Here is a 25,000-nt window from a genome sequence, read left to right on the forward strand (position 1 = left end):
ATCAGAGCGGAAGAGAGTGTTTTTGGAACGCGTGGGGAGAATGCTTTGATGCAGGGGATTCAAGCCTAAGGCTACAGCACACAGTCAAAATCCAGTGTGTCAATTTAACTTAAAGTTAGACTTAAAGTTGTGAAAGTGTAAAGATCGGTCCGTTTTTGTACTTTCAGGGTTGAATAAACACATTGAAGTCAGTCACAGAAAAGGTGACTACCATTCATTTCAAACACATTCTTTTCATGATCTCATCTTTTGTCACTCAAACTGACCATCTGGGACCAGGGTAGGGTAAAACAAAAATTAATGAAAATGTCAATATCTGTTTCCAATGACACAGCAGCCCATTTGATAAGAGAGTCAAACAAAATCAAACAAGAGGAAACCCAGATAAAGGTCCGGAAATCCAAACCAGGGTGCAGCCTTTTCATAGTTCACAGATAGAAGCAGTAGCCCAGATGAAAATGGTTATGGACACACTGGGAGCCAGTGCGACCAGACACCAGACACTCTGACGGGAAGAGCTACCCTGGTGTGGCACTGTGCACACGTTTTATTTTTTTAAGTAATATTTCTTGCATGTGTGCGGCGCACACAGTCACATTCACGCAACTACTGTATTTTTGTGCATTAGTGTATGTCCATGTTTTATACGTGCCCTCTGCACACATTCACTCTGACGTGACGTGTGCTGTATGTGGATGAGTGTGAGCAAAGAAATATGCGTACATAGGTCTACAGTATGCGGCCATAATGTCTATACACAATTACCCCATTCTGACCGGGCACCCATTTTGGTGTCAGCATCATGTTATGCTTTAGCTATTTAAAAATAGCAGATCTACAAGCTCATATCGCGCCACCGAGTGGCACGATACGAGCTTGTAGGTCTGCTATTTTTGAAAAATCGAAGAGCGACTGACATTTTTAGAATCTGATCTCAGGTCAGAATGGGTTCATCAGACCAGTGTGTGTCCGGCGGAAACCTCGTATGAATCTGATCTCAGGTCAGAATGGGTTACACAGCCATGCGTTTGCATGTGCACAGTACATGCCTATGTTTGTGCGAGGGCACATACATACACACACAGCACATACGGTACACACGGTGTGCATGAGGTTGTACAGTACAGCATGTAAAAGAAACACCAAAGGTCTCAGACCCAAACCTTCCTGCCTTCCTGAAGAGAGCTGCAAATCGGCTTCATACAAAGAGACAGGAAATAACCGAGAGAACCAGAGAGGGGGGGGGGGGGGTGTGTGTGTGTGTGTGTGTGTGTGTGTGTGTGTGTGTGCGCGTGTGTGTGTGTGTGTGTGTGTGTGTGTGCGAGAGAGAGAGAGTGGATAAAGGGTATTGTAAGGTCTCTATCTGCAGGGATTCAGCAGGGGTCCTCCTGCAGCAGGGTCTGTTTGGAGTTTGGAGCTCAACTCCGGTGGAAAAGGCTCACACACGCGTTCCAGATGCGTGCGAACGACTTCCACTGGATTTGAGTTAAAATCCCCTTTCGACCTCCTGCGGAGGAGAGACGCACTGAGAGACAGAGGCCGGAGCGCTCCTTTTGGTCCACATGATAAACTATTCCTTCCGTCCACTACGTGGATGGCTAACGTGGCTCGCTTTGGGCACGCCTCACGAGCCTAAAGGCCTCACTGTCAGCACGCCTGGCTTGTTGTCAAGTGATTTTAAAACGAATGCATTTCTAACTCCATTTTTACACACACATGGAACGCATAGAGGAAGTGGTATTTGGTCATAATCAGAATCAGCTATGTCACTTCATTCACAATAAATACAATAATGTATTTACAACTCACTCAGTTGCATAGTGTGTGCGTGGCATACGAGGACAACGGGACCTCACACGCAGTGTGAATGCAACATCTACAGCCCAGACAGCGCAGCTGGTTATGGGCGCTTTAATAGCAGTCATATGGGCACAACTAAAGCGTACTCCACCTCATTATTACCGCGTTTTATTTCTATATTAGGCAGTTAGTTAACCCATTCTGACCTGAGATCAGATTCATACGAGGTTTTCCACTGGACACACGCTGGTCTGATTAACCCATTCTGACCTGAGATCAGATTCTAAAAATGTCAGTCGTTCTTTGATTTTTCAAAAATAGCAGACCTACAAGCTCGTATCGCGCCACTCGGTGGCGCGATATGAGCTTGTAGGTCTGCTATTTTTCAATAGCTAAAGCATAACATGATGCCAACACCAAAATGGGTGCCCGGTCAGAATGGGTTTTAATACTCTTATCTAAAGATACGTCCGACATGTGTAGCCCATAGAACAAGATAAGACATCACAGAGACCTAATTAAATGAAGTCTGGTATTGTGTGAAACACGGTACTATAGCCTTGCTATGTTGTTGGGGGTATCCACCCGTACTACTGACAATGAATATTCCCTCTGTGGACATTGATGCTTTGGCTAAAAGTGTTATGAATCACCACCTGATATTTACATAACAGTAGGCTGATTTACAGCGGCGTAAACATATTGCAATCCATGAATGGCCTTTGTGCCTGTTCGTTCGATAACATCCTGACACTGCAGGAAACGCGGCTGTCTCTCCTGTCAACAGCCACGCTATCTGCCACTCCCATAATTCAGTTGTCATTGATCGTCATTGACCTGCGCTGCCTGTGCCACCCAATGAGAGGGAAGACATGGACATGATTGTGGAGAAAGAGAGAGAGTGTGTGTGTGTGCGTGTGTGTGTGTGTGTGTGTGTGTGTGTGTGTGTGTGTGTGTGTGTGTGTGCGTGGGGGCCGGGGGGTGGGGTCTGTGCAGAATAGCAGATAGTGATTTGAAACCGGGCTTGGACAATGTTTCCGGGAGAGAAGTGAACTTGACATTGTAAGCCTGATGTGGTGATATCAAGCAGCTACATGTTCATATCTCAAAAGTCAGAAATCCACTGTCTTTTCCCACAACCATTTTCTAAAGTTTTACTTAACCCAAACATTAAGACATAAGGCTTAGACATACTGTATTAATATTATACTTTAAGTACACATTGAGGCCAATACTTTTAAGTACATTTCACATTGTGGTATTGAAACTTTCACTTTAAGTAAAACATGTTTGTACTTCTTCTATCACTGAACCAACCACTAAACTGGTCACAATGTGAGTCACATGTTTCTAAACCGTCGTTCCCGTCAACTGATCAAATTGAAAGATAACCTTAAGTACACATTGAGGCCAATACTTTTACTCAAGTACATTTTACATTGTGGTATTGATACTTTCACTTAAAAACATGTACTTCTTCTATCACTGAACCAACAACAAAACTGGTCACAATGTGAGTCACATGTTTCTAAACCGTCGTTCCTGTCAACTGATCAAATTTAAAGATAACCTTAAAGGGACACTTCACCCTTTTTGCAAAAAAATATATGTTAATGACGTTTAGAAGCTTTAGATCACTTTCCTGGGGGTATTTATGTGTGTAATATGTGGTTTTAGTTATTTTAGATTGTAGCAGTGAGCCTGTTGTCTCTGATGTCATGGACACTGGTCTCACTACCTTCCTGGACTACAATTTCCATAATTCTTTGGTGCACTGCTCCTCCTTGCGGATAGGGGGAGAGCTGTCTTACTGAGACAACATGTAGTCCAGGAAGGAAGTGAGCCCAGTGTCCATGACATCAGAGACAACAGGCTCACTGCTACAATCTAAAATATCTAAAACCACATATTACATACATAAAGCCCCCCAGGAAAGTGTTCTAAAGCTTCTAAACGTCATTAACATATATTTTTTTGCAAAAAGGGTGAAGTGTCCCTTTAAGGATAACCTCAAAAGCAACAGCTGCGGCCCTACCTTAGGCTTGGTGGTGTTGTCCTCCTTCACCATGGTCCACTTGTCTCCGTCCAGACTGTGGCCCACCTTGAACCTCCTCATGAAGACGTTCCGCTCGCGGTGCTTCCCTCCCTGGATCACCACGCCGCTCACCAGCTTGTCCTGACCCAGGTCCACCTGCAGGCCACAGTTCAGAGCTGAACAACCTGGACATTTGCTAGTATTTTCACAATATTTAGAGTCGTGATCAAACGTTTACATACATTTGTATGTCACGATAGTCCTGACTTTCCAATAATTGTTCAACTCTTATTTTTCTGTGATAGGTTTGATTGGAGCAAATAGTTTCCAGAGGAAGCGCACCTGCTTTTCTTCTTTGACTGATATATCTGGGATTTACATATTCACAGTGAACAGAAAGAGGCTAATGTTGAGCAAACAAAGACAAAATAAAAGTACAGGCACCACGTTGTTTTATTGGACTTTGGACATTGGACAAGTCCAACAAAGCATCCCAGTCCGCCAGACATCCAAAGCAGATGAAACAAGGCTTGGCGGTACATTGCAATTTGCAACAGTACCGCAAACAATGCAGAATGGACACTGAACCATTGTGAATGAAAGCTGCTTCGTGACAATTATGTATTGTCGTTTGTATTTATTACTTTGTTCAAAGGGGCGGCGGTGGCTCAGGGGTAGAGTGCCTGGATGGTAACCGCAAGGTTGCCAGTTCGAACCCGGGCTCCCCCAGAGTTACTGTCGAAGTGTCCTTGAGCAAGACACTCAAGACACCCTAATTGCTCCCGATGTGCTAGTTGGTGCCTTGCATGGTTTCCGCTGCCATCGGTGTATGAATGTGTGTGTGGATGGGTGAATGTAATGCACAATCTCTGTAAAGCGCCTTGGATAAAAGGCGCTATATAAATGCACCATTTACCATTTAGCAAAGCAAAATGTGACAAACAAAAAGTCTTTTGTCTTTGTCTGTTTCTTATGCCGAGTCGGGACCGTGAGCGTACAGTACCTGAAGCCACTCGTTCCTGAAGGGTTGTTTGGTTTGTTGCTGGGTCCACCCCGAGCGCCCCGTCAGAAGACGAGCATTTTCAGCCACCCAGCCTCGGTCTGCATGGGACGAGGCACTGATCTGGGCATCCGAGACCTGCCCCGACACCATACCCAGCATCCCCGAACACGGATAGTCTGAGAGAGAGAGAGAGAGAGAGGGAGAGGGAGAGAGAAGGTAAGATGGAGGGGGGGCAGGGTGGAAAATACATTAGCAACGGTGTCCTGTAACTGCAAGGTCACAAGTTCAATCCCTGCAACAGCCACATGTGTGTCCTGTTGATGTTCCCGTCTTCAAGACACTGACAATCACTATTTGTTTTGCCTCTCCAAGCTGTTTTGGAGAAGTCTGAGAGATTCGGCTGAATACCAAATGACAATAAATTACACTAAATGACAACAGCAACAGCAACCACACCCACACACACACACACACACACACACACAGGATTTGTTGAGTCCAAGCACGCAGTGACAGACATTTTCTTTCAAGCACTCCGTAAATAAGCATAACCTCATTTGCTGTGCAGAATGGTGACAGGATGAATGGGGGCTTTAGGAGCCCTTTTGTTCAGATTCCTCAGAAACAGCACGAGTAATGGCGCCGTTTATCACACGTTTATTGCTAAATCTAATATCCAAGAAAGAAGCGAGAGGATAAATCTAATAAATCCAGAGGGAAACATTGATTGTCTCTCTCCGGCGTGGGATTTGCATTTTGTACAAAGCAATGCACAGTTTAACAAACGGAGCTCTGGAGCCACATGTGATGTTTAAGAGAGAGGTTCCCGAGGAGGTGAATTCCTACACAGTGTGAACTACGCTGTAATCAGCTTTTACAACTACTTACTGCCCCCAACCCCCGTGTGTGTGTGTGTGTGTGTGTGTGTGTGTGTGTGTGTGTGTGTGTGTGTGTGTGTGTGAGTGTGTGTGTGAGTGAGAGAGAGAGGAAAACAGAGACACTTTGAATTTCTATCTAGTACATTGTAAATTCCACATGCATGCACTCACACGCATGCCTGTACCTAACCTTAACTATCACCACTAGCTACACTAGCTAGGAGAGAGAGAGAGATGGAGAGGGAGAGAGAGAGAGAGTGTGTGTGTGTGTGTGTGTGTGTGTGTGTGTGTGTGTGTGTGTGTGTGTGTGTGTGTGTGTGTGTGCGTGCGTGCGCGTTCAGCCGTTCACGCATGCTCATGCGTGTCTATAATATCTAAGCGTAGACCAGAAATGGAGACACTAATTAACTCATTAATCACCTTGGCTCCGCACACCCCAGCGCGGGCCCCCCCCATGACTAAGAACCCAATATCAGTTTTATAGCTGCTCTCCTACCAGGAGAAATACGAGTCGTGTAAGACTCTCGTAACAGATTTAATGATTTGGGCTTTTATATATAGTTGCTGCGAGGACAATGATTCAAGTGGATTTTCCGCGGCCGTTCAAAAGTTGTGATTAACCACGGTGTGTGTGAGTCTTGTGTTCGCCTGCGAGGCTGCGGACCGTTCTAAATCAACAGGCAAGCAGAGCCTGGGAAGAGCAGGAGGAGGGGGTTATCTTCAGCCGATGCCCCGGGATGATTCACACACACCGATGATGTAAGACCAGGTTAGAGGTAACGGGGTGTGTGTGTGTGTGTGTGTGTGTGTGTGTGTTCCTGTGCGCATATGAATGATAGACGCACTGAAAGGCCCCTGTAGCCTCACGCTGACATGTACTCCAGGCGAGCGGCTCAATCACCTCACAGTCCACCATTCATATTCTTTTATGTGCTTTTCAGGAAGGGTGACGTGAGAACATTTATTTGAACATGCGTGACTGTTTCTGAATGGAGTTCTATGTGGCACTGCATGGAATTATCTGAAGCTAGATGTGTAGGCGACCTAGTAGTACATTCATTTTGCGTAGTCAATTGATTTAGCACTACTAGTAGTCATTTATGCACACATTAATATGTTTGTTGGTGTAGTGTAGTGCATGTGCATCACCACTTTGGTTCTCAAAGGACCCCCAAATTCATATTTGACTAATAATATTAGAAAATATGTTGTCGTAGCAGACCTAGAAGCTGTCACAGTGTGACGCGTTGTAATCTAGATCACCTATTTTCGAACAACCGATTTCTATGGGTCCCTTTATTTTATTGTTTCCTACATTTCGTTGTTATGTATTACTATTTCAAAAAGAATCTAAAAACATTCCGAAAAAGGAACAAACATTGGCAACATGAATTAAAAACAGTAATTTCATGAAGAAATCAACAAAAACCAAACAAATGTTTAAGTAGTGAGAATATTGTCACTATAGTTTGGGTCTCTTTTGTGTCACAGGCTAAAAGGTTTGGGGAACATTGCACTACCTGAGGTCCTGCAGCCGTAGATCTCAAAGCGCATGCAGATGCCTTGCTCCCAAGACATGGGCCTGATGCGAACGTAGCGGGCCAGCGTCTGCTTGGGCAGGACGGCCCGAGCCTCGTCCGTTGGGTTGTGGTTCCCATTGAAGATCTGAGGAAAACCGAATAGTTAAAACGACTAGTTCCATTAGATAAAGAAGCAGTGATGGCCACCTGATAGCTAGGTCCAAAGTTTTAGCCTTTCGTCTACCCACTAATTTGATTATAATCTTCGCCAGAGATGAAGGCAAGCGAGGAGATGATGTTTTCCTCCAAAAATGTTCATAATGGAAGTCAACGGGCGTTCAGTTCAGCAACATTGTTATAATTTAGCTATTGAAAAATAGCAGATCAACAAGCTCAAGCTTGTAGGTCTTGTAGGTCTGCTTTTTTTATTTTTATCGTGAAAATATTTATTTCAGCAAACTGGAGGATTTAGAAGATTTCTTTAAATGGGCTAAATATGGAGTCGTACATCATCACAGATATGTCATAGATCACTGATGTCATAGTCTCGCCCAAATATGGAGATATGCGCGCTCCACTGAGCGCACATTTCTGGCCGAGGAGTGTTTTTGACCTGGCGTACGTACATAGATAGCCCTAATGACAATGTACGTATTTCAGAACACAGATGGCCAGGAGGTGACATCCATTACCTTCTGCTTGGAGCCTTCCTTGATGGTGATCCAGTCCTCTCCGTTGGAGCTCACGTCCACTTTGTAGGAGCGGACATAGTAGTGCTTCTTGGTCTCCTTGGAGATGGCCCCCTGCGTCCCGATGGCCGACACGAACCGCAGGAAGCCCAGGTCCACCTGACAACACAGGAAGTAGCAGGAATGTCAGTGGAAAGGGGTCACACGGGTGGGCACTAAGCAGTCACTCAAAAGGTGAGAGAGGCGGGCGCTTTGTGTTAGAAAAGGTCACTGGGTGGCATCACTGGACTGACTTGGGAAATCTAAATAGTTATAGGTGTTGTGTTGTGTTGTGTTGTGTGTAAATTGATTAACATACATAAGCCCAACATACATGATGAGAAACACATTCTGTAGCTGGTAGTTACACTTAGAGCAAAAAAGGAACTAAGGATCCAAATCTTAATAGTATAATTCCAGCTGGAAGTAACACATCGGCATTGGAAAGATATATTATCCCATTTACCAGACAGTATTTCACCATATCACATGTGAGTTATACAGGAACAAAATAAAGGAGTCTTCTGAAATACACCTGTTGGCTTGGAAACCGCCTGACCAGATTCAGAGCTTCGAACGCGGTCACTTCCTCATAAGTTATTATTCCTCGAGTTAGTTTGCTTTCCTCCTGTAAAGCCTGGTGATGCCAGGTTCAGTCAGACACATTTTTGACAGGCTGAAACAGACTCTCCCCTTTCCTCATTGGACTAAAATACGTGAGGAGGGCAAGCTCTGAACGGTAAACAGTGAATTGCACTGTACTTTTGACATCGCGTTTTCCAATCTACACCAAATCTCTTGCGATGCATTGTTAAGTTGTAGATTGTCTATTTTTTGTTGTTGTTCCCCTCAGAATAACAATGATGGGGTTCAAGTCATTAAAAACAATCCCTCTCGGTTTCAGTCTGTGGAAGCTCTATGAAAGAACCAACAGTGCAGCAAACTTGCCTCTTTTTAGAGAGTTTTCAGTCTATGAATTATTGGTATTTAAACAGCAGGGAGAAACAGGAAAGATGGAGAAGTGTGGGAGGATAATGTGCAACAAAGGTCAGGGGTCAGATTCAAACTCACAACGATGTGAAAAGTATATGCTGCGTGCCTGGGGTCAGCGACCCACTGGGCTGGCTGACAACATGTGTTTTCTGTTTTCACTGAGGGCTGTTTGTGTGTGTTGTCAAACACAATTAGAGAATAGCAGACACCCCGCAGTGTGTGTGTGTGTGTGTGTGTGTGTGTGTGTGGATGTGTGCGTGCGTGCGTGTGTGAGAATCAACTCACGACATATTTTACGGTTGTCTGCTGGCATCACTAATGAGATGTATGTGACCCATGACGCACATGAATGTGTGTGTGCGTGCACTCGCGCATGTGTGTGTCTCTACATGACTGTATAGCGGTGAGCACATGAAAGTGTTAGTGTGTGTGTGTGTGTGTGTGTGCGCGCGCGCGTGCGCGGTGTGTGATTTTTCAGCCACTCCAGGTGTATTATTTCACAGTTCAGCACAGCAGTGAGAGCATTGGCAGGGACTGACGGACAACAACCACAGGCCTTGAACCAGACGTGGAATGGTGAATGATTGTGTATTCAGTGTAACGCTAAACCACTTAAAAGCCATTATGTTGTTGAGCGGAGTCCCTCAGGGCTCTATACTGGTGGACGTTTCTGTTTTCGCTCTACATGAATTATCTTCGCCGAAAACAGCAGATCGACAAGCTCACAAGTGGCGACGCTCAGGGCATGCCTAGATAATGACATGCCCCAACTTAGATGCCAGGTAGAAAGTGGTTTAACGTGAAAGGGCAGAAAATCTAGTCTGGCACTTATGGCCGGGGGCGGGGCTATATGTGGCGTCATGGTCCATGGAAACCAAGGAAAAAATACATTTTGATTCTATACGACCTACGGTTCAAGAGTTATAGGCCAAAACGTAAAGTGGTTGTTATTTTGCCGATCGACTTGGCAAATCTTTGGTGCCCACTTGGTACACACAAATGTGTACTGTGCATAGCAGTGGCCGTGATGCAAGCTATACCATTTTCTTTCTCCTAAAACATCATATAAATATCAGCTACATCAGGTCTATATGCTTTGGCACGGTCATCCTAGTCCGTTTATTACAGTTTAAATGTCAACAGACTTTTTCCCCAACTTGTTGTGCTGAATGTGACAACCTTCCAATTCACCTAAATTACTTCCCATTAGGATGAGACAAATACACCCATTCATCTCAGGCGATACCAGTTGAACTTTTGCATGCAAACACACTCAACTCTTCACTACGCGAGATGCCACAGCAAACATGCCATGTAATTACATTACCATAGATAGACACACACAGATATACATTATGCAGTTATGGCATGGCACCCTTTATTTAGCTCCTCCCACTGTCAGTTTTGGCGGGTTAACGGCATAAAATAGCTTCCCGTTGGTTTTTGTGTAGGCGCTGTGACCGTGACATGGACCCCATGGGAACGCGGCCCCGTGGGACTGCGCCAGAGAGACCGCTCCCAGATGTTCCCATCTGCTCTCTTTTCACTACATTCCCCAGAGATTAGATGCAGCCCTCCAAACCAACCACGACTCTCCCCTATACACCTCACACAACACAAAGACACTGTCTAATACAGAGTAAATATGATGAGGTGTGTCCAAAATGAGATATCCGCTTCTTGAAAAAAATTGCCCGCAACTCTTCCGGGATGGCTGAGCACAGAACGAAGACAAATTATGGTACTTTTTTAGCTGTTAAAGGGTAATTTGAGTCCAAAATAACATCCCATCCTCTATATTTTAAGTTGAATGTTGAACTTTTCCTTAGGGAGCAGGGAGTAGGCCGGGACACACACAATCTAAAACCTTCGTGGCTGTTTTGTTTTCCCACGTAGAAAAAAAGATCTGTTTTGGTGTTTGTGTCAACTTTGGAGATCACATATAATTGTGTAAACTCTTCTGGTGACGAATCTAACCTGCAGCAGCTGTTTCAAACGAGGACAAGATCTTTGCCAGTTATGGGTTTCATCAAGGGCAGCTGATGACACAATTAAATGCTACCGTCCTCGGCAGTTCGGGCAAACCCCTCCATTCTCCAGACTTCCTCTGTCAGATGAGTGAAGCTAATTGGTCTTCCATATTCTAATTACTCAACACTTGGCATGGCTGACACTCAACGCCCACTGAAAACAACCTCCACTCAGGGTTTTTTAATGAAGGAAACTACGGAGGAAGGAGAGAGACGTTCAGTCGCACTGTGACTAAACAAGATTGGGGGAAAAAAAACACAGGAGCTTCCTGCCAAAACAGGATATTGATGCGTGTGTGTGACTGTGTGTGTGTGTGTGTGTGTGTGTGTGTTTGGGGGGGTTCTTTTTGTGTGTGTGTGTTTTTTGTTTAGTTTTTTTTAAGCGATGAGAGGAAAAGAATTGTGATCAGCCAAGCTTTTCCCTCTCTCGACCCAGTTCTCGTCTGAGGTTTCCTAAAGTGTTTTCTTAGGAAAGTGCTGGGGTTGCGCTTGGACACAGCAGGCAGAGTTGGAAAAAGAAAAGCTTCAACCACATGAGAGGGGATTTTTTCCCGGCTGGAGGAAAACAAGCAAAATGTTATGGCTCTCATTTGTGATTGCAAAGTGATGGGGCCTACACTGTGTGGTCAGTCCCAACCCAACAAACACGCTGCGCTTTGGACCTGCTGCGTGTAGGGCCATTGTCTTGTGCTTTTCATGGGGTTACTTCTCTAACTCACCGACCGGCCATTTAGCGTCATGATTGATACATCTTGCAGACACACTTGAGTTCTTTCTCCACAACAACCTCCCCCCCCCATCAAAGGCCTTAGAATGAAATCCGTCCGGGATGTCTTCCGTAAATCTCTGGGAGCCGTGCATGATGGGGGAACTTTGATTTGTTTCTGAGGCTTTTATTGACATTTCCTGGGTTTGGAAGTTCACTGTGGAATTCCGCAAAGCTGCTCCCCCCCCCCCCCCCCCCCCCCCCCCCCCCCCCCCTGGATAGAAGGCTCCTTTTTAACGGTCTCGAGAGGATCTTTTGTTTTCAGTTCCCCCTCTCCCCAGCTTCCAACAACACACTTCGCTTACACACACACACACACACACACACACACACACACACACACACACACATACACACACGCGCGCGTGCGCATAGCGCCGCCGTGGACCCCTGAAATGTGTTCTCCAGATGTTTACGCCCACCGAGCTCTTCCTGGTCTGCGTCAAAGAAAAGGAGCCCAAAGACAAACGTTTCTCTTCAAGCGACGGGGCGTCTATAAATACTTTTTTTTCTTTTTTCAACTTGGAAGGGGAAGGAAGCCCATCCTGCAAGGCTTACCTCACAGCTTTCAATAACATGTCAATCTAGCCTACATATACCTCCCTGGTGGACGCCAATAAGAAGCCATCACCGCTGTGCTGCATCAGTTTGGAGCCACAGTGGGTGGCGGGGTTCAGTCAGACAAATGGGTTTGGTTTTGGATGAAACCGGGCTTAGACAGACAGACGCACACGCTCACGCACACACACACACACACACACACACACACACACACACACGCACACAGGAATTTCAATTCCCTGCAAATGACGCACGGTGACGGAACGAGCCACCGCACACTGGAAATGTGATTACACATTCTTTCATAATGGCTGCAGAATGAGTTCACTGTCTCCCGCCATTCTGTTCACCGACGGGCAGCAGCAGCAGCAGCATCTCCGCAATAACATTATGATTATGAATAGTAACCTGGAAACGGGTATTGATGAAATATGAACGCCTCCGAATGAATAATAGAGGTGTTTGTGGCGGCGGGGGTGGCAGAGAGGCAGGCACGCATGAATTAACTAACTCATAATTTTCTCCGCAAGTAAGATGAATGGAGAGCCGCGGGCCGAAGAGACAGGCCTCGCCGCGAGGACCACGCAGCACACTTAATCAAATAAAATGGAAAACTCTCCCTCACAAAAAAAAAAAACCCCACCAGTCATAACTCAAATGGCTCACCAAGTCCATGGCATGGAATAGCATTTGTTCTTGGGCTATAAATTACATTGGGGAAGGGTTCATTTGTTTATTTATCCCATTCTGACCTGAGATCAGATTCATACAAGGTTTTCCCTGGACACACACTGGTCTGATGAACCCATTCTGACCCGAGATCAGATTTTAAAAATGTCAGTCGTTCTTCGATTTTTCAAAAATTGCAGACCTACAAGCTCGTATCGCGCCACTCGGTGGCGCGATATGAGCTTGTAGATCTGCTATTTTTCAATAGATAAAGCATAACATGATGCTAACACCAAAATGGGTGCCCGGTCAGAATGGGTTATTCATATTTCAACACAGCTTTGTTTGAAATAGGAATATGAAACACAGTCGCACGTGTTCAAAATAGTGTCAAAACGTCAGTCAGACCACCATCTTTTCACAAGAAACCAAGCCATGGCATGCTGATATTTACCAGTCATCAGAGTTGTATCGGCATGCACACATGAAGTCTGATTTATACGTGGTTGCCCTGCCGTGTCGTGGACAAAACATAGCAGCTCTATCTTTGGTGCTCGGAAACCGCAGATCTACAAGCTCACAAAGCATCGCACTGCAACACATTGTGAGCTTGTAGATCAAAAAGATTGATCATAGGTACTATACAGTAGTCTCTCCCACCAAAAATAGCCGATTTATACTATACTCGTCTCCTCGTTTCATTGTTTGTATGCTGGACGTACAACAAACTTCTATAGATAACACCAAACTTCACAAGCGCTGTTGCATGACTATAGTGAACTCCTGTTGACCGTAGCAGCCAGCGGTCTCTTTCACCATCATGTCTCTCCACCACGCCTCTAGTGCAGGGGTTGGGCAACCGTTGGCACAGTGCCAACACTGGCACAAAGGAGCGTGACCACTGGCACACTGGCATAAATGTGAGAGAGAGGATTTTTGCTTTAACCCATTTTGGGGCGGGAACCCCTTTTGGTGTTAGCATTGTGTTATGCTTTAGCTATTGAAAAATAGCAGATCTACAAGCGCGCTACGAGCTTGAAGGTCTGCTATTTTTGAAAAATCGAAGAACGACTGACATAGAAACATAGCTTTTCCAGAAAACTGTCAGCGTGTAGAAGACATGTTTAGAATCTGATCGGGTTAAAATAAACTATTATAAAACACCATAATCAAATAAATGAAGTCACATTTGTATGTACTTTACATCCTGCACATGATTCTACAATCTACATTGATTAAAAATCTGAACTGGGACTGAGGGGGAGAGTCATGGGAGATAGGTGGGTCATTGTTCTGACTGAGTCTAATACTGATCATTTTAACAATGGGAAAGAAAATGTTTAAAAAGAAGAGAAAAGGTTATTTCATGTGGACAATCAAAATACGTTGGAATTTTTGATAAGGTGGCACACCAACTATCTTGAAAAAAAAAACAAAAAAAACATGGCACTTCATTTTCAAAAGAGTTGCAGACCCTCGCTCTAGTGGCACGCCTCACACTTTGAAAACCCCTGCCCTGCACTATAGGACAAACATTTACCAACAGTCCAACACACAGGATGTTATCCATCTTCCTACTAAACCCTGTATACTTAGTTGACTGGAGTTCCCCAGGGGGTCTACTATGGGCCCACTGCTTTTTCTTGTATATCTTCGACAAAAATAGCCGATGTAGAGCTTGCAGATGTGCTAATTTCGCTGAATGTTCACCCCGGAATAGGGACTCTAGTGTTCCAAGTGGTTAAATAAATTGAACCCTATCCCCCTCTGGATATATACAGCTGTTCGGAAATAATTTCTTCACAAATATATTACCAGTAAACTACGTATATCGCATGATATACGTATGATTCCTCATATGGTTATATCTCTAGAGGCTTGGCGGCTGCGCCACAGTAGCTAAAAGAAGACATTCCAGATTCCCTAGACAGACAATAGATGGTTGCAGAGTAGTGCCAAACCTTGCACTTCCTGTCTAATTCCTGATTTGGCCTTCACAGGAAGGAAGTAGGGTCGGTTCTCAGCACCAAGGGGCATTGTGTGTCTTCCTGTATGAGTTCCTGTCCAGCACAATGGGGACAGGAGGACCACACATTTGAACGATGAACACAGTGGGCATCCCTCTCTAAAAGAGCAGGAGCACATAGTAGTAACTATCTGTCACAATGCTATGAACTAAGGAAGAACGCCACCCCGAATGAGCCAACAAGCACTAAGCACTCGCCCTACCTGCAAGTACACGTGTCTACAAGGGGTAAAAATCACATGAAAGCACGCATGCGCACACACGCGCGCGCACACACACACACACACACACACACACACACACACACACACACACACACACACACACACACACACACACACACACACACACACACACACACACACACACACACACACACACACACACACACACACACACACACACACACGTGATGCAGTAGATTCTGAGCTCTAGTTGATTACCAATCGGTGTGAGATTCCCTTTTAAAGAAGTGCGTTTACCGTATTGTGTCATCATGAACAGTGAACAATGAAAACTGAAACGCTGTGACGGAATTATTGGCAATGAGGAATAAAACATTACACAAGCCCCTTTTCTGCAATTAACTTCTTGTCAGGCATCATAATTATACTTTTGAAAAATCTAGCAAAACAGCAGTTTGAGCTTTCAATAATGCACGACGGTTTGATTTTGCGGTGAACTGCTTCCCACGCATAATCACACCGGGAAGTGGGCGGTGATGTCATGATCACTACAATCTAACTCTAATTGGGAGAAGGAGTAAACATCTATTTTTCATATCGTGTACAAAGTACAAAGGAGTACAAATACCCGCAAAATTGGACTTAATCCATTCTGACCGGGCACCCATTTTGGTGTTGGCATCATGTTATGCTTTTAGCTATTGAAAAATAGCAGATCTACAAGCTCATATCGCGCCACCGAGTGGCGCGATACGAGCTTGTAGGTCTGCTATTTTTTGAAAAATCGAAGAACGACTGACATTTTTTTATCTCAGGTATCTCAGGTATCTCAGGTCAGAATGGGTTTAATCAGACCAGTGTGTGTCCAGTGGAAACCTCGTATGAATCTGATCTCAGGTCAGAATGGGTTAATCAGACCAGTGTGTGTCCAGTGGAAACCTCGTATGAATCTGATCTCAGGTCAGAATGGGTTAAGTACAGTAGTTACTTTCCACCACTGGGGTTTTAATATGATGTGTTTTTACCTGAATCCACTCTCTGATGGTGTCATCTGAGGGGGTCCAGCCATTCTCGTGGTAGTTGAGGCGCGAGCGCTCCGGGGACCAGTTGGAGTTGTACTGGGATGTCACTTTGATCTGTTCCGAGCTGATCTCTCCTGACTCCATGCCCAGCGGCTCCATACAGGCAAAGTCTGTCCACAAAAACAAACACACAAACGTTGATCATTCAGCAACACTGCAGAAATGACAGCAATTTCAATGCTTAAAATGAGGAAATAAAACGTCTGGGTTTCCGAGGCTATAAATTAAGTGACTGGCGGATACCGCAAGTTTCAATAAATAATGGTTAACTGACTCAGTGGGTGAAATTATACAGTATGACAGAATTCACAAACATAGAAACCGAATTTTCATGATATTTGGAGGCTTGTTAAAGGGATGCATTTTCCTTGGGGAAGGGGATATTGCCTTCACCCAGCGGATGGCTGCTCAGACGGCTCAGGGCGAATGCAGGCCGAGCCTTCCGATTCCCAGACGGCCTGGCCTCTCTACACGCTCACCTACAGCCGCCCGATACGGTGAGGATGATTCAGAAACAACTGCTTTTCTCTCACAAACAAAACTAAGCTTGAACAGGAGCAAGGATAACACAGTTACAGGAATCATCTGGGGGAATGAGTTCATATTAACCCCCGTCAACTGAGCCGAATCGAGTTCATCTGACCCCCCGCGACCCTACGATCCCCCTCCCACCACACACACTGACTAAAGGAAGTGAACAGAGAATGCTGGTGTATCTGCCAGACATTAACACACGTTGCACTCTCTGAAAGTAGATCATTGTTGAAGTTTGCGTCCTCCTGGCTACCCGTAAGGGCAGTCAATCACAGCAGTAAATGTTTTAGCTGCAACGCCTCCGGGACTGCACATCTCCCATTGTTCCCATTGTTCGGAAGCGTGCTGGCGGACACTGGCCCGGCACTGCGGTTCAGGGAAGGGTCGCTCGCGCACACCCGCATCCATGTACTGTAGGTACATGATTATAGCTTCTAGCCCATTCTGACCTGAGATCAGATTCATACGAGGTTTTCCACTGGACACACACTGGTCTGATGAACCCATTCTGACCTGAGATCAGATTCTAAAAATGTCAGTCGTTCTTCGATTTTTTTCAAAAATAGCAGACCTACAAGCTCGTATCGCGCCACTCGGTGGCGCGATACGAGCTTGTAGATCTGCTATTTTTCAATAGCTAAAGCATGACATGATGCCAACACCAAAATGGGTGCCCGGTCAGAATGGGCTAGAGTGCAGTACAAGCACCGTAGGGCACGGCACAGTATGGACACAGTCACATACTCACGTACACACAATGACACATGATGTATACAACCAATGGACTCAGACACACATGCTGCTTGAACTCTGGAGGCCACTGTGTCCAGTTCCTCACAGCAAGGGGTCTTAAGGGAAGGAAGAAGGAGTGGGCAAGTCGGGAAGTGGTTTGCGTGTGTTTATGTGTGTGGGTGTGCGTGTGCGCACGCGCGTGTGTGTGTGTGCGTGTGTGTGCAGTGTGTGGAGACCTCAATGCCTCACACTGAGTCACTAGTACAATTAACACAACAGAGTCACTTTGCCACACCACAAAGAATCTGCAGCGCGGCATCTCTATCAACGTAGCAACGTGCCTAGCGTCGTAGCAACATGGATAGCATCGTCATGAATGCATAACCAGAAGATGAAATCTTCAGAATCTCTCACACCTGGATCTTGTTGTCGCCTCTCGCCTCTGAAAGACCCCCCCCCGCCCCACGCTCTCTCTCTTTTCATTTCAATTTTCTGCCTTTAATTTCTATTCATGAGTCAAACCCCTCCTGTCTCCATCACAGCGGGCAAGCAGACAACTTCAAACCCAATTGATCTCCCTCTCTTTCTTTCTCTACCTCGCTCTACCTCTCTCTCGTCCAAAATGAAAAGAGCCTTATCTGACGCACCGTCGACAGTTCAAGCAGATCAAAGAGCTGGTACGTGTGTGTGTGTGTGTGTGTGTGTGTGTGTGTGTGTGTGTGTGTGTGTGTGTGTGTGTGCACGCGCGCACGCACGCACGTACGCACGCGCGTGTGTGTGTGTGTGTGCTTGCGCAGGGGAAGTGGTGTGGAGCATATCTGACAGCCAGAAGAGAGAGAAGACAGATAGTGATAAATTGACAGGGGTATTTGTGCTGTCTAAGATTCTCAGACAGCAAAAATGTTTTGTGTGTATGTATGTGTGTGTGCGTGAGTGTGTGCGTGCATGCGTGTGTGTGTGTGTGTGTGTGTGTGTGTGTGTGTGTGTGTGTGTGTGTGTGTGTGTGTGTGTGTGTGTGTGAGAAAATCATATGAAAGCAATAACTCACACAGGCAATCATAATCATATATCAATATGCAGCTCTGACTTTGACCTTAACGACACCTTTCTCCTGTCGTCAACGGCCAAAAGTTCATGAATCTCTTCCTGCAGTTCTGCGTGTCGCCCTTTTGGATTTACTTTTCCTCAGAGACGTTGCTCTATCCACTCCATCGCAGTAAAGCCATTCTGACCTGAGATCAGATTCACACGAGGTTTCCACTGGACACACACTGGTCTGATTAAGCCTCCACAGAGATCAAAGTTCACCTTACATTTTGTGTGGCCTAGTTCAGTGGTTCCCAAAGTGGGGTCCGGGGGACCCCCAGGGGTCCTTGATGGCGTTCCAGGGGGTTCCCCAGCTAAATTATAGTTTGTAACCAAATGGACCCTTATGGGTCTGTAACTCTGAGAGTGTACAAATGGAACCAAATGGACCCATTTTACAATAAATTGGGGGGGTCCCAGAGATGGAAATGCCATTAAATGGGGGTCTGTAGACTAATTCATGTCAAACTGGGGGTCCTTGAAATCAAATGAGTTGAGAATCACTGCTAGATTGGTAAAAATCTTCTCTTATCCCATTCTGACCGGGCACCCATTTTGGTGTTAGCATCATGTTATGCTTTATCTATTTAAAAATAGCAGATCTACAAGCTCATATCGCGCCACCGAGTGGCGCGATATGAGCTTGTAGGTCTGCTATTTTTGAAAAATCGAAGAACGACTGACATTTTTAGAATCTGATCTCAGGTCAGAATGGGTTCATCAGACCAGTGTGTGTCCGGCGGAAACCTCGTATGAATCTGATCTCAGGTCAGAATGGGTTATGGGGTCTGCAGGATAATTAGTGTCAATGTGGGGGTCCTTGACACATTGCATACGTTTGGGAACCACTGGCCTAGGTCACCTTGACCTCTACAGTTACTAGCCTAACACTTATTATACCACCTGACAACCAATCGGATTGCGTGATTCGACCAACTCATTGTATAATGATTAAGATACAGTGTCTGCAGCAATATGGAACGCGATGAAGTGTATTTCCATTTGGGATATTAAGAGCTTCATCTCACACCAGTCCCACACACACACACACACACACACACACACACACACACACACACACACATTCCTAAACAAGGGGGCAATAGGTCAGGGTCGCCGGTGTGAACCAGCCCCGTTATGACCTCACATAAGTGAATTCGCTAGGGGGGGAGAGTTCTCACACGATGCATTCATAAAGGAACAGCACAAAGGACTCGTACCATAACCACGCATTAAAGACGACCCTTTAAGCTAATAATAATAATAATGTGTGAAATGTGCCTGCTGGGTTTGTTTGGCTGCACATTTGTGGGCCAGTGGGTCACGAGTTTGTAAAAGTAGGCCACGCCAAATGGCTTCTGAAGGAGCGGACCGCAAGCTTCACCGCTTATGTCATATCCACACAGAGCGTGTTTTATGACCCCTTTGTGTGACCCCCGGGACGTTCAAATCCATTTACGATCCATAATAAAATGAAAGACATGGTTGTCAATGCAAACAGAAGACTGCATTTAGATGTTATGTGCTTGTACTGTATTGTGTTCATTGTAATTCACTGTGAAGGCACACAGGACACAATTCTATTCCATCTATTCTACAGCTCTAATCTGATTTGAATTGATCTGATCATACTGTTCTATGCTATGACTGCATCCATGGTCATACTGGGTGGACTCACCCTCGTCGGAGTGTCCCACAGGCAGGCTCCGTTCGCGGACGGTGTAGTTGGCGGAGAAGCCCTCCTTGGCGATGGCGTTGTCCGTGGTGATGGTCATGGACAGGATGCCCGTGTAGGAGACGACCCGGCCCGGTGACAACTGCCCACAGTACCGTCCGATGTGGGGACCCACTGGAGGAGAGACAGACAGGTGAGACACGGAACCATGGAGATGAGGATAATGTAAGGAGGAGGGACAGTTCTATAAATGTCTTCCAAAGTCCTGAGGTTTTCTGAAAAAGCTATGTATCTATGTCAGCCGTTCTTCGACTTTTCAAAAATAGCAGACCTACAAGCTCGTAGCGCGCCATTCGCCACTCGCGCCACTCGTTTGTAGATCTGCTATTTTTCAATAGCTAAAGCATAACATAATGCTAACACCAAAAGGGGTTCCCGCCCAAAATGGGATAAGCAAGCAAACATGCTGACTGTTCCCTTTTGTTTCCTGAATGTACTTTTTCCAGTGCCTATTTTTGGGCATGTTATTATTATAGGCAGAAAATGGAAAATAAAAATGTAGAATATCTATTTTCGCAATTCATGGTATGACGAACTATATAGGACTAAAGTGGCTGAATTGACTTTAAGAATAGTCGGATCCCTTTCAGTTTGTCTGACTAACAAGGTGCACTTCTCCAATCTATCACCTATCAGAAGTGATGCAAACCTGGAGACGTGAATAAAGGTAACACGGCAGGTACAGTACATTCACGCCTTTGTGTCTGTGTGTCTGGTAGAGCAGTATATAATCTCGAGAAACAGTGAAATGAAAAGAATGCCCACATAGCAGACTCTCATCTTCTGCATTGTCTCAACTATCCTGTGGGATCTCTCTTTCCCATGTTCTAACGCAACGAAGCGAAATCTGTATTTGTGCTCACATTCCCTTTTCCCCATTTCAAGGCACTCAGCCGGCACTCTTGTTCAAAATGGCTTAACGGCGACTGCAACAGCAGGATGGACGGCGCTTTCCACCATGACCCACAGCAAGGAGCGTATTGGGACTGAAAAACACTGTGCTTTGAGATGCAGCACATCTGCCTGTGCTTTGGCATTCTGCGCCCATGTATGATTGTGTCAAATCCCCAGAGCAAAGCGAGCGAGCACATGTGTGTAAGATGCTCTGGTGTTCCGGCTGTGAAACGTTGTGTCTGGGCCCCTACTTCAGGACAGAGACTGAGTCTGTTATCTGGGTTGACACACATGTTCCCTCAGTGAAGACGAGGCTTTGGCTCACGTTCAAGCCATCGCACGCATCATGCCGTGTACGCAAGCATGCGTGCACGGTTGCACACATCTCCGGAATTCAAATGTGCACATGCACACCTAAACATGTGCACGTTACAACATGTGCTCATATGCAGAAAGAACACGCGCACACACAAACACGAAATACATAAATGCATACAAAAATAAGATAAATGAAGCTCATGTATAATGTGAACGAGCGCATGCACGAGCGAGCACACATCCTTCATTCAGAAGAACTGCTGGCATGTTATATATGCTGGCATGGCTTTAAAGTGACTTGTTATTGTTTGGGTCTGTATATACCTGTGCCAATCTTTTGCAAGCCTTGTGTTCGTATGCCAGTCTCCTCCCTTGGCAGAGGCAGTGGGTCAGAAGGGGAGGGGAAGCCTGGCACTGTCACACACAAGGCAGTGAGCACAGCATGGGGTATAGCCCACTGCAGACCCCCCTGGCACTTTACAAGGTATGTTCCTCCCGGCATTATCTTTAATGCCGTCACAGAGAATTAAACAACAAAGGAACCCGGGGGAATGCAGTCCAGACCGAGAAGAAGGGATATAGCGAGGATGTGAGAGATGGATAAAGCAGGTTGGTCCTCCTGTCTGTCTGGGGAAGGGATGTTCTCAGAGTGCTTTGTGAAGGAACAACATGGCGCACAGTGCAGAGAAACTGTCTCTTAATCTGACTGAAGACGGACAGAGAGTAATGAGCTCCTGGATGAGGCTTTCGGGGCTTTGGGAGTGAAGCAAATGGAGTTGTCTGTACCAGACCTATTCTCTATACACAGGCCTCTCAGATAGTACAGACATTAATGGTTATGTACTTATGTTTTGGTATTAGTGTTACGATACAGTATACTCTGTTCTGTCTTCGTGAACAGTGCCTATAGGGTGTGGTTGGTTATTGAGCAATATTACACGAGAGGTTGTTCAATACTGTTATTACTGCCATTACAGTGATGCGGCTAGGAACAAGGTGCCTCTATTTACATCATTGAAGTCATAATATTATGACTACAATGATGAGTAATACAAAAGGTTACTGCCCTTTTGTTATTAACAATATTATGCACAGTTCAGTACAGTACAGACACTATCTGACATGCTTACTCTGAGTTCTCTTGTATTTCCTTTGTCTTGCACTATGCAAGCACTGTTGATGGCGTACAGTGTTGTATTATGTACTATTTTTGTATATTTTGCCAATTATGTGATGTCTTTTTACCCCGCTGTATCTACGATACATGTTCTTGCCCTGTAATCTGTATTGTAATTTGCTGTGCTGCCTTTGGTGCCTGAATTTCACTCGCAGAATCTAAAAAGGTCTTATCTTATCTTAAAAATAACTTTGGATAAATAAATGCAAACCACTTATAATTATTACCACAGCTACATTACAGCTATACTGTCCATTCCACTTCTCCTTCCCCGATCTCCTTCCCTCCCACATTGCCTCCGTTCCATCATCAATCTTCATCTGTCTTTCTCTCCCCTGAACATCTGTACCACCCACACACACACACACACACACGCACACCCGCGCCACCCCAGTAACACACTCACACCTGTAGGGAGACACCACAAATCCCATAATATCCTGCCCAATCTGACCCTGACTTGAAGGGATTCCATTTGCACTTAAGGTGGTTTCATTTTATGCTCTCAAGAGTAAAAACTAGTGTTAAACATCTGCAATACATAATTCACAAGAAGTCTAGAGAATGTATAGAAGAATTTTTATTTTCATCAAAGTCTATCTATCTACTATCTATTCATCCATCCATGTATCCATCAATCTACATTACATATCTATCTACCTATATGAGTCTTCTCCCCCCTCCCTCCCTCCCTCCAGTTTGGGTATACAAATCTATTACTCTACCTCCGGACCCCCACTGTCCTCTCTTCCTCACCATCTGTGGGTGAACCGTTCCAACCTCTCCTCCTCCTCCTCTTCATCCTTCTTGTGTCCTTCACCTCTGTGCACGTGGATCTATCTCTATCTCTATCCCCCCCCCCCCCCCCATCATCCCTCACCTGTGGGGAAACCACACCATTGTCTTCCCTTCCAGTATTCTGCTCCCCTTTTCTATTTATCATCACCTTCATCATGACCGCTCCTCCTCCTCCTCACTTTGCTTGCACTGTTTCTACCACTTCTATGTATTTCTGCATATTTAGAAATAGATGAAATGTAGAAAAATGACTGGCATAGTATACAATTTAGGCTTTGCCAGCTTGATTTATCTTTTGTTATACATTTTACCTAGACTATTATGTTATGGTGGAGATGTGCTGTAAGCCTATATGATTTCAGTAGCTTGCATTATGCTGGAAAGGCAGTACAATCCTCAGTGTTAGTTAACCCATTTTGGACTGAGGTTGATTTAAAAAAGCATTTTTTCTGAAAAACCCATGTTTATGTCATTTTATGTTATTTTTTTCATGTCAAGGACCCCCAGAAATATCTCTATTGGGCCACGCACCCCCATCTCAAAATATGTAGTTCCAGGGACCCCCCAGAAGCCAATATTTTAGTTAAAAATGTTTGAACATTTGAACGATTTTTCAAAAAATAGCAGACCTACAAGCTTGTAGATCTGCTATTTTTCAATAGCTAAATTATAACATAATGTTTAAAACACCAAAAGGGGTTCCCGCTCAAAAAGGACTAAACCACTTTCAATCTGGCTTCCGTATTTTGGGAATGTTTTAATGCATTGCAACTGCATTGCAACGCGTTGTGAGCTGCAGTTGTGAGCTTGCAGATCAGCTAGTTTGTTCCATTTGTGGTAGGCTACAACAAAGTTCATTTAGGACTTAAGGTCAACTCAAGAATGTAAAATGAACCCAAGTAATGTGAGTAGAATATACAGCAATGCTTAACAGTAGGAGGTCCCAGTGCCAACCTCACACAGCTATTTACTCACCACTAAATTCTAAACGGACATATACTGTACTTAAACTGAACCCCTGACTCCCTAGCTTTGAAGTCAGACAGAAATCTATTTTAACCCATTCTGACCGGGCACCCATTTTGGTGTCAGCATCATGTTATGCTTTATCTATTGAAAAATAGCAGATCTACAAGCTCATATCGCGCCACCGAGTGGCGCGATACGAGCTTGTAGGTCTGCCATTTTTGAAAAATCGAAGAACGACTGACATTTTTTAGAATCTGATCTCAGGTCAGAATGGGTTCATCAGACCAGTGTGTGTCCAGCGGAAACCTCGTGTGAATCTGATCTCAGGTCAGGTCATTGTCCCAGAATGCCCCCCGCTGTGCTCACCGGCAGGGAAGCCGTCCCAGATCTCCAGCCAGTCATAGCGGCACAGAGCGCCTGGCGGCGGCGTGGTGTCGGGCTCCATGTCGAAGTTGTCGAACTCCACCACGATCTCGAACAT

At 45.2% G+C, this 25,000-nt stretch overlaps 1 protein-coding gene across 2 annotated transcripts in view; it reads right to left on the reverse strand.

Annotated features, from left to right (window-relative positions):
- LOC310871487 (neuropilin-1a-like) overlaps window positions 1-25,000 on the reverse strand; it is a 70,049-nt gene that overhangs the window by 12,956 nt on the left and 32,093 nt on the right. For both annotated transcript variants that reach the window (XM_083783043.1, XM_083783042.1), the window contains exons 4-10: window positions 24,886-25,000; window positions 20,307-20,477; window positions 16,220-16,386; window positions 7,929-8,084; window positions 7,237-7,381; window positions 4,839-5,014; window positions 3,836-3,991 (exon numbers count right to left, since the gene is read on the reverse strand). The exon at window positions 24,886-25,000 is cut by the window's right edge and continues 113 nt beyond it. In XM_083783043.1, coding sequence (XP_083639169.1) covers window positions 3,836-3,991; window positions 4,839-5,014; window positions 7,237-7,381; window positions 7,929-8,084; window positions 16,220-16,386; window positions 20,307-20,477; window positions 24,886-25,000 — 1,086 coding nt within the window. The remainder of the gene's footprint in view (window positions 1-3,835; window positions 3,992-4,838; window positions 5,015-7,236; window positions 7,382-7,928; window positions 8,085-16,219; window positions 16,387-20,306; window positions 20,478-24,885) is intronic.

Source organism: Protomyctophum parallelum (assembly GCF_964188405.1).
Source record: "Protomyctophum parallelum genome assembly, chromosome: 14".
NCBI lineage: Eukaryota > Metazoa > Chordata > Actinopteri > Myctophiformes > Myctophidae > Protomyctophum > Protomyctophum parallelum.